This window comes from Chionomys nivalis, chromosome X (assembly GCF_950005125.1).
Source record: "Chionomys nivalis chromosome X, mChiNiv1.1, whole genome shotgun sequence".
Lineage (NCBI taxonomy): Eukaryota > Metazoa > Chordata > Mammalia > Rodentia > Cricetidae > Chionomys > Chionomys nivalis.
The window spans coordinates 65,381,749-65,395,258 of NC_080112.1; the positions used below are offsets into that span (position 1 = coordinate 65,381,749).

Here is a 13,510-nt window from a genome sequence, read left to right on the forward strand (position 1 = left end):
CTCCCCAGGCATCTGACTGGCATGCTGGTCCAGATGCGACTGCAGTCTCCACAGCCTCCGTTCAGTACCTGTGTCACAGCCAGCCGGTGCCTAGAGCGATGATGCAGAAAAAGAAACAGAAAGCAAGGAAAAGTCAGGAGATGCTGGATTCAAATTATAGGCAGGGCGATGTTAAAAAGAAGAACCCATTAACAATAAATCCAGGTTCCTAACTGCAGGATTAGAAAAGGGAGAGCTAAGAAGAGCAGCGAAAGGAGGGGCTTGAAACAGGAGCGACAAAGACTTTGTCAGCCTCTCAGACTCCCCAGCCCAGAAGGACAGGGCGGGGGTTGAGTCGCGGCTCCCCATTGGCTCCAGCGCGGGCCCTTGGACTTCTATAAAGGGCAGCTGCAGAGCAGGCTCTGCACGGGCTTGGGGCTGGAGTGGCATTGCCTGACTCCGCCCTGCCCACAGCGCCAGCCGGCCTTGGACAGAAAGACTGATGACTGACTGAAGGCAACAGAGATTGGGTAGGAATAATCAATGGCAGCATGGAGGAGGATCTGTGCTTGAGGGAAGCCTGACGCCATCTCCAGTTTGGAGCAGGTGCTGTGGGCACTATCCAGGAAGAGCATTTGCAGACAGCCTGTCCTGTGTTCAGCTGCCCAGCTCTGCGCACTTGCCCACCCTGAGCAGGTCCAGTCTTTTTTCCTGGTTCCTGGTATTTCTCCCCTTTCCCTGCTCCAGACACCTTGGAGAACACTTTATCAGCTCAGAGCTCCAGGGCACTGAATAGATTGTCTGCCTGTCTGTCCTCGGCCTCAACTTGCCCTCTTCCTTCTTTGAGAGGCTCCTGGGCAAATAGCTTAGGGACCTCACGGTCCACTAAAGGCACTGGGATGGAGGAAGAGCCAACCACAGAAATGCCCCAAGAGGCTTTCCAGAGCCCTGGCACCACGAGCATCTTCGGGGATGAGCTGACTCCAGAAGCCCTGAGTGTACCTATTGGTTTTGATGACTTGATCACATCCACTACTTCCCAGGTACTTCAGGCTGTGTCCAATGTCGCATCTGCGTTGGGGCATGGACTGTCCAAGATGCCAGACCACATGACGGGAGACCTGGCCGACACGTCAGGTCCCCTAGATGTGGAAATTGTATCCGAGGATGATCATTTGCAGTTCTGGTTAGTGGTAGGGTACACCATAGTGGTCTTTGCCTCCATCATAGGCAACTGGGTCTTCAACTATATAATTTTGAAGTACAACAATGTCCATACTGCCTCCGGCCTCCTCGTTGTCAACATTTCTGTGACCAACATGATGCTCGCTCTTCTCAGCTCTCCCTTCACCATGGTAAGCTGGGGTACTGAGGAGGGTAAGCTGGGGTACTGAGGAGGGTAACCGGGGGAGTGGGGCAAGAACTGATGTCAAACTTGGTGCTTGCAACAGTCGGTGCTGTGTGGTCAGAGGGAGGGAGAGTTAGAAAGGGCTGGCTTGGTTTGGAGAACATTTTTATAGGAAATAGAACAAAAACTGAGAAACATTGAAAAGGGCTTGGAAATGTGTTAGGAAGACTGGCAGGCTAGTTGTTGTGTCGCCGAAGTAATCCCTTGCTGTGGTAGAGGCTGAGAGAGTATTGGGCTGCCCAGGGAGGCAGTGGGACCTGTTGCTAGTGAGTTTTGGGCTAATGTATGAATCAAAGTTTTGTCATAAAGATTAATCCTGCTTCTCCACCTTTCAAATGTTGTGCATGAACTTGAATGTAGTTAACAGGTTTTGTGATTTAGTGTCCCTCCATGTCTTCAAGCCGGAATGTTGTGTGGGAGAAAATGAGATGAGCATGAGAACTGGAGTGTAAAAATATTCCTTTGTTTGTTGGGAGAATGACAGCAGCATTTTGGTGAAACAAGGAGACTTTTATTTATGTCTTGGGGCTTTGGAGAGGGATGGACACAGGGCTGAGTTCCTATGCGTCACCAAACCTTTTTTCCTACAGGTGCGCTATATGTGTTATTCCCTGGTGTTTGGAAAGATGACCTGTCACCTCAGTCGCTTTGCCCAATACTCATGTGCCTATGTAACTGTGATGAGTATGGTAGCTATTTCCCTGGATCGACATCGGGTATGTGCCTCCCAGATATCTTGCCTAAGATATCCTCCTAGATGAATGGAGAAAAGTGAGGTCACAAGAAATCTACAAAGTTTTCCAAGTTCTTAAGTTCATATATGTAAATGCTTATGTGTAATTTGATGATATTGAAAGATGTAAAATACTAAACTTCACCAAATTAAATCTAAAAAATTGCTACCATCTTTTCTGTGGTGCTATGGGAATAGAGATGTGGCAATAAACACATGATACATGTTCTTTTGGGAAATATTTCCTGTTTGCTGCATTGCAGGACTGGCTAAAGGAAGCAAGAGGGCATGGATAAGTGAATGTAGATGTAGTCTTAGACCTGTCTGAGAGTTTAGTAAGGAAGGTGGGAATGAAGTCTGAGAGGAAAGATTGGGGGGAAGTGGCTGATGAATAGAGATGAGTAAAGAGGTAGGAGAAAGATTGAAGTAATTAAAAGGAAGAGAGGCAAGGGAGAAGAAGCTGTGGTCATCACATAGTTAATCATTAAGGAGGGAGACAGAAAATGAGTGGCAGGGGAAGACCAAAGGAATGAATGGTATGTGATTAGATCCAGTTAAAAAGCTATCTGAAAAAAAAATGAGAGATAGTCAGGAACATAGAGCAAAGGAGAGAGGATGGGAAAAAAAGTGACTATGAAGGAATCAAGATGGGAGGGGATGAGAGGGGATGAGAGGGCATGAAAAAAGCCATGGAGTAAGCCAGGTAGAAGGGTAAATGAAGGAATATGTAGGATACTGTCATACCCATTAGAAGGTAAAGAAAAAATATGTCACACTACTGGACATCTGTTTCCTTTCTCCACAGAACTGCAGACAGAGAAAGAGGAGTTTTGAAGTCAGTTCACTTGAATTCCTGATTTCTTGAAACATAGCAGTGCTGTAATTTCATGAGCAAAATGCCACATACATGTCAAATGAACTAGTACATAAAGCACATTACCACCTACATACTAAGTCTTTGTACCCTTTTATCGGAATAGCAGTTTATTGATGTCTAACTCTAATTTGAGTTGTTAAGCTGGATGGGGTCCTTTTTCCCCCAGGTGATGCTAAATCCTTTGAAGGCCCAGATTACTCCCATGCAAGGCAATATTTGCATCATTGTCATCTGGATTGTGAGCACCTGTGCTGCACTGCCACATGCTGTTTACCAGAAGCTTCACCAGGTGGAATTTGGGTAAGAGGAACATGGGATAAGAGGAATGCTGTTATACTAGCAGCCCAAGACCCCGGAAGCCATAAGGAATGATTTAGCAAATAGGAGCTAGAATAACACATTTCAAAACATAGGTGGAAAAATAAAATTTTTCTAAACTGTTATTTGTCATTATTTCCCGAAAACTCTCAAGACAGTGGGCTATCATTTCCATCTTTGGGGCCATGGCTTTCTTATAGGTACATGAGAAGCCTGGGTCAGTTGAATCCTAGCTCTCCTGGTTTTATGCTCAATGCAGACACAACACAAACAGTAAATACATCTCAACCTTAAGACTTAATTGCCTTAAGGAAAAGACTAAATCATTGGTTTTGTTTTCTCTCTCTCATAACCTAGAAACACAACTGAGGAAAGTGCCTGCCTCCCCAGTTTCCCATATACTTCAAAATCCACATGGATGTACCTTGACCTAGGCACCTTTCTGGTCTTCTTTATGTTGCCTTTGCTGGTCTTGGTGGGTGTCTATGCTCATGCGGCCAAAAAGCTGTGGATCCATGATCCTGTTGATGACATCAATATCCACACTTACATCTGTCAGCGTGGGAAGAAGAAGCAGACCCTAAAGATGCTGATGTTAGTGGTGCTTCTCTATGCAATCAGTTGGATCCCCCTCAATGTGTACCTGGTGCTGCTAGCCAGTGAAACCATCTCGAGCCACAATGGTCTCTATTTTTTCCTCCACTGGCTAGCAATTAGCAGCTCCTGCTACAACCCCTACATCTATTGCTGGCTCAGTGATAGCTTCCGTATTGAAGTGCGAAAGGTCATCATGGAAATCCAGAAGAAGATGCTAGATAAAATCAGACGCCTTAGGGGAGAGCATCGCCGACTGAGCTCTGCATCTCATACCCATCCCCTTGCCTCTGAAGATTCCAATCCAGGAGTGCCCAGATTCCCACGATTCAAAGATTTTGATGAGCTGCCCAGTCCCCCTCCTTCCCCAGCAGTGGAAATCTCCTTTATCCACGCAGTGCCTCGAGTTTAAGCTGCCCAGACCGCGACTGACTATCAAAATATCTGAGGTATGATAGGATCAAAATAATTAGAATTCATTATTGTTTTTGAGTACCACCCATATATTGTACTTGTGTACAGATAGTGCAGGCCTCGGGAGATCTGTGAGCTCCTATATATTATTATTTATATTTTATTGAGATGCACACAAGACTGATTTCATTACTATGTTTCTATGGAAATGCTAGGAGACTAAGGTATCATTTCTGAAATTTCACAGGATGCTCTGGGAACTTGAAGCATCTTATAAGTGCAAGCTCTTGGTCGTCTCTTCTCTTCTGTGGTAGTGAGGATAGGAAATGTTACAGATGCCCAGGAACAGATGAGGCAGTGGAGTGATTCACCCCATGTAATCAGAGTTATTTCCTCAGGTTGCTGTACAACAATTTGGTGACAGCTTCTCTCTGAATGCAGAAAAAATGAAGTGCCCAAGTTCACACTTCAAAATCCCAAACCTCCTCCGTGTTTCTGACTATACATTTAGTTTCATACTTTGTTTCATGTAAATTTGTACTCTCTACTTTTGTCTTTCTTTTTCTGGAAAAAGAGAAAATATAATGTGCTTACTGTTGTTTTAATTATCCCCATCTCTTTAGCTTATGGACAATTTCAACTCAGCAGAAGAGAGGAGGAGGAAGAAATGATACCTTATCCTGTCACTGCCATTCTTCTGGAGACAATGTTATTAAGGTCCTCTGGACAGCATTCATGGTTGCAAGTGTCAAGATGATACCAGGATGAGAATCGGACTTGTGATCCTCCTCATTTTCCTCTCTTCTTCTTTGCCTCCTCCTCAGTATTCTTGTTCTCCCTCTAGTCTCTCCCCATCTCCTTCCTAGCCTTTGTCCGTTTCCTCCCCCTTGCTTCTGTTCCACCTTCTACTCATTCTTTTCCTCTTTCTTTCTCCTCTACTATCTTTCTTCTTGATTTAAAAATCTCCTTAACAATGACAAGTTATCTGTCTGAGATATCTCCTGGTTGGTAAGGTATCTACAAGTTTTTAGGATCAAAAAATGAGGTAATGATTCAGTTTCCAACTATTCAGTTTTCACATAGTGAAAAGATGTGGTGGTTTTGGGGGTTCAGAACTTCAAATGTTTCTGGTAAATTACCATACTTGCCATAGTGTTGTGTCCCTTTTAAGATCAAGCATAAATTGGGAGAAAGACCTAATTGAAGTTTAAACTCAGTTTCATTCCATTGTCTCTTTCTTCTTCCTTTTTATCCTTTGAATTGAATCCATTGTTCCTGACCTATCATTAATACCCCAATCCAATTGTAAAAACAATGAACTTGTATTACTGAAGTACAGGTATACATATTTGGAGTAGCTTTAGGGTGAAACATGACCTTATCTTCTATTGTGACCAATATAAACTGCCAACCTACCTGTGATCTTTAGGCTTCAGCTGTTTTGGTGATTAGTAGTCTTTGTGAGTAGTGAGCTCTGCTTGTGTATTTTCCAACATGCTATGTAAATACTTCTGACTATCTTAAGGACAGATATGTGTATTTCCTTTACATTCGTATTTGATAGAATAGATGTTTCCCAAGACTGACTGCAAGCAAAGTCGAGTTTTGCTTGAGTACCGCATGAGTCTTAGAAGGATTTTACCTGGCTCTGGTAGCCACCTTCTCCTATTCAGACTTAGGAGAAATTTGGGTAAAAGGGCTATTCTTGTAATTAAAATGAACCTTGTGCTTTGTGCTTTAACTTAATGTTCTATCCTTCCCCATCTCTGTCTCTATTCTGTATGTAGAATCACACATTCTTTCACTTCCCAGTAAGGCTTGGAAATTGGAATGCTCCAGGTAATTCAGCTTCAAGGTTTGTTGCCGATTTGGCTGGAAACTCGACAGACTAAGAACTGTAAACAACAGCTTTGGTGGTGTATGGATGTTTGAAGAATTGGGCAGACGAATAGTTTCAACTTCACATGGGCCTTTGTTTAGCTGTTTTTCCACAGCACCGAATCTGAATTCGGTACCCAGCCAAGTCTGAGGGCGCTACAGTTGTAAGAAGTTTCTGGCTGAAGGGCTCATTTGGTGGGAACATCGTTCTAAAGAGCTCTACATTTTAAGCTCTAACCCACGTGCAGCCATTTAGCTCTGTGGGTTCGGGCATGGTGCTAAAGAACTGTGGTCACAGGTTTCTAAACCCCATGTGTGTCTTTTTCCATTGACTGCATCACTCACCCTAGCCAATCTTTTTTTGAACAAAGGTTATTTGGAAGCTACCAGGAAGGCAGCAACAAAACTGTTGTGTAAATATTATTCAAAACCTGTTTTCTCGTCTGGAGACAACAGTTGCTATCCTTTACTGGCTGTGTGTTAGCTGTGTCACATTACTCAAAAGACATCATTTTTGATATGTACAAATGAACAAAGAGAGTGTACCAGAAGTGGCAGACAAGAGAAACTGCTAGATTCCCTCCTTTGACAAATTCAAAGGCTGGCATTACATGTTTTAAATGCCAAGAAACTGTATCTTGGTACAAATTAGGATATTTGCAGACATGCTTCGATGAGCGTAAGCTCTACATGTAGCCTGTTTGATCTTCAACCTTAACAGGACAGTTTGGAGCGGGGGAATTCCTCTATTGGCACAGATACCTGCGATGCTGGTAATCATGTTTTGGTCACTGTATATGTGACATGCACATTCTTTCTCATGTGTTTTGATCTGACAGTCCCTTTCACTATAAATCCCTGTGTATCTTGTAAGCTATCTTTCCCCAGTGTCACACAAGGTTCTACAAATGTATATACATATACTAATAATTTAGCTACATACACATACACCAACACAGTATAGTATATTAGGTCACATAAGCTGTCGCAACTTTGTTGTTTTTGAAGACTCTCAACATCTCCAGACGCTGAGGCAAAGATTCACAGATGAAAACATTGATGTCATCTGGTATACATTAGGAAAGAAAGAAAATATACCTGACATAAACAATATTAGAGTAAAAATGATGTTGTTTATTCTAATACTTCTTATTCACAGACTTCTATGTGTCTATTTCAAACTTACTTCCCTTATATTAGTAATAGTAATATTATGTATGTGATTAAGACTTTGTATTATAATTCTCAAAATAAGATCTTATGATAGTTATTAATAAGTGTTCATTTTCAAGGTTTTACACCGTATTGAAAAATTAAAAATTTCTGGGGTATTCTATAAAGTTTCAACACTTTAGAGGAAGCTCAACACTAAAGGAAAGAAGAGCCTGATCTGGCTGCTCAAGGAGCACATGGAGGAAACGGTGTAGATTAGCCTGGTGAAATTTGCCTGACATAATATATTCAGGCCTGAGTAAAAGTGTCTGTGCTCAGATTTATGTAAATGGATTTATGTTAATTGGATTGTTGAAATGTAGCATCTGGAATGAATTCCCTGCTCTTTTGTGATGAGACCTCCTGGAAGTAAAGTTTACCAGTATATTTTTATAGAAAGACCCTAGAAGGCAACAGGTAGAGAGATACTGTGCCTCATGGCTTTTGATTTAATAGGATCTTGTAAGTAGCAACTCTGACTACTGTACTTGTAATTTTAGACTGGGCTGTAAATGCTTTTGTACCTGCAACGTAACTCAAAGGAAAGTCTGTTGTAGAAATACCCCAGAATAAAAATATTTAAATAAAAAATAGAATAAAAAAGCATCTTTAAATTTAGAGTCTATATAGTAGTTAGTGAAATTTTATCCATTACCTGCCTGTGCAGTCCTTCTCCCCGTGGAATGGAACTGAACTTGCTGATACCCTAATGCTTTCAGCTTTTCAGCTTTCCTCACAAATTCTGTGGAAGTATGGAATATATCCTAGGCACGTGTACATAGGCACATCAAACACTTGCTGCTTGATTCAAACCTACTAGTGATATGGACTGTGTGGAACTGAAGCCTTCTGGGAGAAAGACTGACACTGTCATATTCTACTCAAATGAAAAAGGAATAAAGCTCCCTGAAGCGATATTGATGAATTACCCCTTCACAAAGGGAAAGAAAGAAATCTTACCATTTTACAACAGGAGAATGAACATTATTCCTCCCAATATGCTTGTTACTTGTTTACCTGTAACTGTTGCTTTAAATATTATCTACTACTGTTACTATTTCTCTCTACTCTAATTTAATGTGTGACTATGTATTCTATATCAAAGAGAGGAGGGGCCAAAGGGAAAGGGGATAGTGTGGTTACAGGGGTATGGAAATTGTAGTAGATTAGTATATATATATTTACATAAATATAATAAATAAAGCTATTCATTCAAAGCACTCCTGATCTCTTCTTGTAGCTCTAATAAGAAAAGGGAAAAGGATGGGGGGGGGCAGTTGGAGTGGTGGGTATTTGTGATTCATAGCGGCTCATTAACTAAAGTCAACATTTAAACCTTTCCATGCAATCAACACATAGGCATTAAAGTATAAGGGGATGCGATGAGGGTATAACATAAAAGCAAATCCTTTTATGTTTTCTGTGGAAAAGCTTTGGGGTGAACAAAGGTTAGAATACTCCACAGAGGGAAGATGCCTTACTTGGTAAAGTTAAATTCAGAATTTGAGAAGTTTATTATTCCTCTAAATCTGTGGTTCTGAACATGTGGGTTGCGACCCCTTTAGGGTTAAAATGACCCTTTCATAGGAGTTGCATATCAGATATCCTGTATATAAAATATTAACATTGAGATTCACAAGAGTAGCAAAATTACACTATGGAGTACCAATGAATATAATTTTATGGTTGGGGTTTCCTCAATAAGAGGAGCTGTCTTAAAGGGTCACAGCATCAGGAGGGTTGAGAAGCACGGCTCTAAGGAGGCATCACTGCCACTCATCACACTAGCCCTTAGAGATGCTCATATAGTCTCCTGTAGGCTTAAATCCTTTAATAGTTAGTAGGCTTATATGAAGGTCTAGCATTTCTCAGATACATTAAAGGATAACAACTAGAGAATAAACTCATTAGACCCCCAAACCGTAAACACATTTTAACAAATGCCAAGGTCTTACGTTTTTTTGACTTCTGCCAAATTCTATCCCCACGACTATAAATTTGGTTTATTTTCTTCACATAATGACTTTTTAGATACCTGTTTGTTTTCTAAAGACAGAAAGAATGAAAGAGGGAGGAAGGGAGAGAGAGAGGGAGAGAGGGAAGGAGGGAGGGAGGGAGGAAGGGAGGGAGGGAGGGAGGGAGGAAGGAAGGAAGGAAGGAAGGAAGGAAGGAAGGAAGGAAGGAAGGAAGGAAAGACATGGGTTTTTCTGGATGGGGATGTGGAGAGTACCTGGGAGGATTGAGGAGGTGGAAATATAATCAGAATATGTCATATAAAAATATGTTTCAGTAAAAATATTTGATATGATAATATTTTTAAAGGTTATGTTTTATTTCAGTCCATGTGTTTGTGTCTGTGGGTGTGTGCAGGTGAATGCAGTGCTGGGGGAGGGCAGAAGAAGGTGCTGGATAGGTAGCTGTGAGCTGCCTGACATGGGTGCAGGCAAGAAAACTTGAGTCATTTGTAAGTGGAGCCAGTGCTCTTAACTGCTGAGCCATCTCTCCAGTCTCATGGTGGTTAATTTTAAATGTCTATTTCCTGAAACCCGGAATCACCTGGGAAGACAACCTGAATAAGGAAATATCTAGATCAGGTTGCCCTATGACAGATTGCCTTGCTTGTTAATAGGGGTGAGAAGAGCCACACTGAATGGGGGCATTGCCAGTTTACGGTCTGGGCCTGGAACTGTATAAGAGAGAAGAAAGTTAGCTGAGCATTAGCAGCAAGCAACAGGCAGCTTGACTGTATTTGTTTTTCTCTGCTCTTGACAGTGAATGCGCTGTGACCTGCTGTGTCAAGATTCTGCCTTTGTGACCTCCAGCAGCAATGGATTGTAACCTTGAATTTTAAGCCAAATTAACTTTTCCCTACCCCTTGTTGCTTTTTGTCAGGATATTTTATCACAGGAACACAAATGAAACTAGAACTTATTAATAACTTCAAAGTCTAAATCTAGTTCCACTTACGTAGCTTTACCAACATTCCCCAATCCCCAGGCCTCTGTCTCTCTGCCTTGTTTTTGCTTGAAGATTATTATTTATTTTCAGCCACTATTTGGTAAAATAAACTTATAAAGAAAGTACCATTATAAAAAAATAAAGCTTATAGTTTTAAATGCCTGAATATTCAAATGGTATAGTGTAGATGCCAGCAAGGATCACACTACAGCTATGGGATGGTAGAGTGGATAGAAATGATTATATTTCAATCAAGGAAGTAGAGAGTGGGAGAGACACCCATTCCTTTAACAAGCAGTCTCTGGTAAGAACTACAGTTAGATCACAGGAGAGTTAACTTAAGTCTTTCTAAAGCCATGATGCCAATAGGACCTTGAAGGTTTCCATTAGGCCCTAACACTTAACTATGACTTTACCTGTGTCCCACTTTTTAAATACCCTGAATCCTGGGAACTCTTGGGAGTTACCCTAACCAATTTGAAGTTGTCAGCATATTGAATTTTTGTTTATGCCTATACCAATACACCTGCTATTCAAGCCAAAATATTTAATATGTTTAGGATTCTAATAACCCTACTTTCATAGTCTTCTAAAGCAGAGCTTCTTAAACTTTTCTCACTCATGAGAACTTTTCACCAGAGCAATTTTTACACAACCTTGACTATATAGGTACACAAAAGAAGCATACAAATCAGATTTTCCTGATGAAAATTATGCATGTGTTTGCATTTGAACTACTTTTTAGCTGTTGTACTTTCAGAAACTTCAGTGTTACCAATCCCTCTCCCCAAACCCATCATTTAGCTTGTGGGAATAGGTGGGGTCACCACCTAGTTTAGGATATTCTGATTTTGACTCCAGCCAGGAAAGCAAGTAAGCTAATTTCAGATATTCACTTCTTCCTCTGCTCCTCCAAATCCCATGCCCTGTCTTATTGCAGCTCTGCATTTCCTTCTCCCCCTCTCCTATCTCCAGAGGATCACACAGATCTTCTGCTTCAAACTTCCCGTCCCTGACTACTCACTTTATCCCAGACTCTTACTCCAACAGACAATCCCTGGGAACCCACAGGCTACTCAGGTCAGATAAGCAGGTAGCCTAAGTGTGGATCTTCACCACTCCTGCCCCTCCACCAAATCCAATCCTCCAGTCTAGCCCCATCTCTATAGTAAACTACCTACTGCAGTTTCCCCCTTCTTTCTGCCCAGCAGGTCACACAGACTTTCTCCTTTAACCTTCCTACCTAACCATCCTGCTTTTCTAACCCTCAACTCAAACAGGGCATCCTCTGGGAACCCACGTGAAAGAGAAACAAGTAGGCTAGCAAAGCACGTAGGGAAACTTCATATCTTTTATTTATTTATTAAGAATTTACACCTCCTCCCCTCCTCCCATATCCCTCCCTCTTCCCCCTCCCCCTCCTTTTCCAGTCCTAAAAGAAGTCAGGGTGCCCTGCCCTGTGGGAAGTCCAAGGTCCTCCCCCCCTCCATCCAGGTCTAGGAAGGTGAGCATCCAAACAGACTAGGCTCCCACAAAGCCAGTCCATGCAGTAGGATCAAAACCCAGTGCCATTGTCCTTGGCTTCTCAGTCAGTCCTCATTGTCAGCCACATTCAGAGAGTCTGGTTTGATCACATGCTTGTTCAGTCCCAGTCCAGCTGGCCTTGGTGAGCTCCCATTAGATCAGTCCCACTGTCTCAATGGGTGGACGCACCCCTCGCGGTCCTGACTTCCTTGCTCATGTTCTCCCTTCTTCTGCTCTTCATTTGGACCTTGGGAGCTCAGTCCAGTGCTCCAATGTCTCTATCTCCATCTATCGCCAGATGAAGGTTCTATGGTGATATGCAAGATATTCATCAGTGTGGCTATGGGATACGGCCAGTTCAGGCACCCTCTCCTCTGCTGCCCAAGGACCAAGCTGGGGGACATCCTGGACACCTGGGAACCCCTCTATAGATAACCCAGACCCAAAAAGATGAATATGGTATGTACTCACTCATAAGTGGATTCTAGCCAAAAATAAAAGACATTGAGCCTATAATTCATGATCCTAGAGAAGCTAAATAAGAAGGTGAACCCAAAGGAAAACATAAAGTTATCCTCCTGGATATTGGAAGTAGACAAGATTGCCAGGCAAAAGTTGGGAGCATGGGGGTGGGGCTGGGGTGGGGTAAGAGGAGATGGAGAGAGATAAGGAAGAAGGGGAGGATTGGTGAGAGCTTGGGAGAATGGGATGGTTGAGATGGAGGAAGGGTGGATATGGGAGCAGGGAAGTAGGTATCTTAATTAAGGGAGCCATTTTAGGGTTGGCAAGGGAAACTTCACATCTTTACTTTCCCTTTTCTCCTCTATATCTGATCCCTTGTCTCAACCCCAACTCTGTAGCAAATCACCTGCTGCTGCCTCCCTTCTCTCTAGATATACATTCCCAGGGTACTAAGCAGATACTGGTGGAACACCCTGTTTTCCTCCATCCTGTGGACTCCCTTGGCATCCACCTCCTATTCCATCCCTATTGCTAAGTTTCATATCCTAATACTCGGGAACAGATTTTACCTTGAACCCCCAATGAATACACGTATCAGAATCCCAGAAAAAATTCATACCAGGAGCCACATAGCCATCACACCTTCCTAAGAACCAGAAAGGGCAACAGAAATAAAGGAACAAAATGCCCACCCAACAAAGACAAGATATTAGTACCTAAAATTATAATCTTCTAAAACCCAGGTGCCTAGATGACAGAGTAAAGCATAATAAATAACAGCCAGTCAAAAACAAATATTTGTTTCTACTAGAACCTGGCGAACCTACTACAGTTGGCCCTGAGAATTGCAAGATAGCTGAAACACAAGAAAAAGACCTTAAAATAGCCTTTAAGAATATGGCAGAGGTCCTTAAATAAGACATTAATAAATTCCTTATAAACAAACAAACAGTTGAAGGAAATGATTGAAACAGTCCAAGACTTGAAAGTGGAAATAGAATCAATAAAGAAAGCCCAAACTGAGAGAAATCTGAAAATAAAAAATTTAGGAACTCAAAGGCAGGCATTACCAACAAAATATAAGAGATGGAAGAATCTTAGGCATTGAAGACACTATAGAAGAACTGGATACATTTGTCAAAAATGTTAAATT

General features: G+C 42.0%; 1 protein-coding gene across 1 annotated transcript; it reads left to right on the forward strand.

The window, feature by feature from the left end:
* The first annotated feature begins 460 nt into the window (after nucleotides 1–460).
* Nucleotides 461–8,524, forward strand: LOC130867773 (G-protein coupled receptor 83-like). Its single transcript, XM_057759941.1, has 5 exons — nucleotides 461–1,334; nucleotides 1,978–2,103; nucleotides 3,164–3,297; nucleotides 3,673–4,358; nucleotides 4,947–8,524. Exons 1-4 carry the CDS (start codon nucleotides 879–881, stop codon nucleotides 4,319–4,321), a joined length of 1,365 nt encoding a protein of 454 aa, XP_057615924.1. The 5' UTR covers nucleotides 461–878; the 3' UTR covers nucleotides 4,322–4,358; nucleotides 4,947–8,524.
* Nucleotides 8,525–13,510: the final 4,986 nt, after the last annotated feature.

What these genes read in the sequence shown, in the direction of transcription:
- LOC130867773 (XM_057759941.1), top strand. Translation starts at nt 879, where the DNA reads ATGGAGGAAGAGCCAACCACAGAAATGCCCCAAGAGGCTTTCCAGAGC. An exon ending in TCAGCTCTCCCTTCACCATG is followed by an intron (nt 1,335 to 1,977) that starts GTAAGCTGGGGT and finishes TTTTTCCTACAG; the next exon opens with GTGCGCTATATGTGTTATTC. An exon ending in TTTCCCTGGATCGACATCGG is followed by an intron (nt 2,104 to 3,163) that starts GTATGTGCCTCC and finishes TTTTTCCCCCAG; the next exon opens with GTGATGCTAAATCCTTTGAA.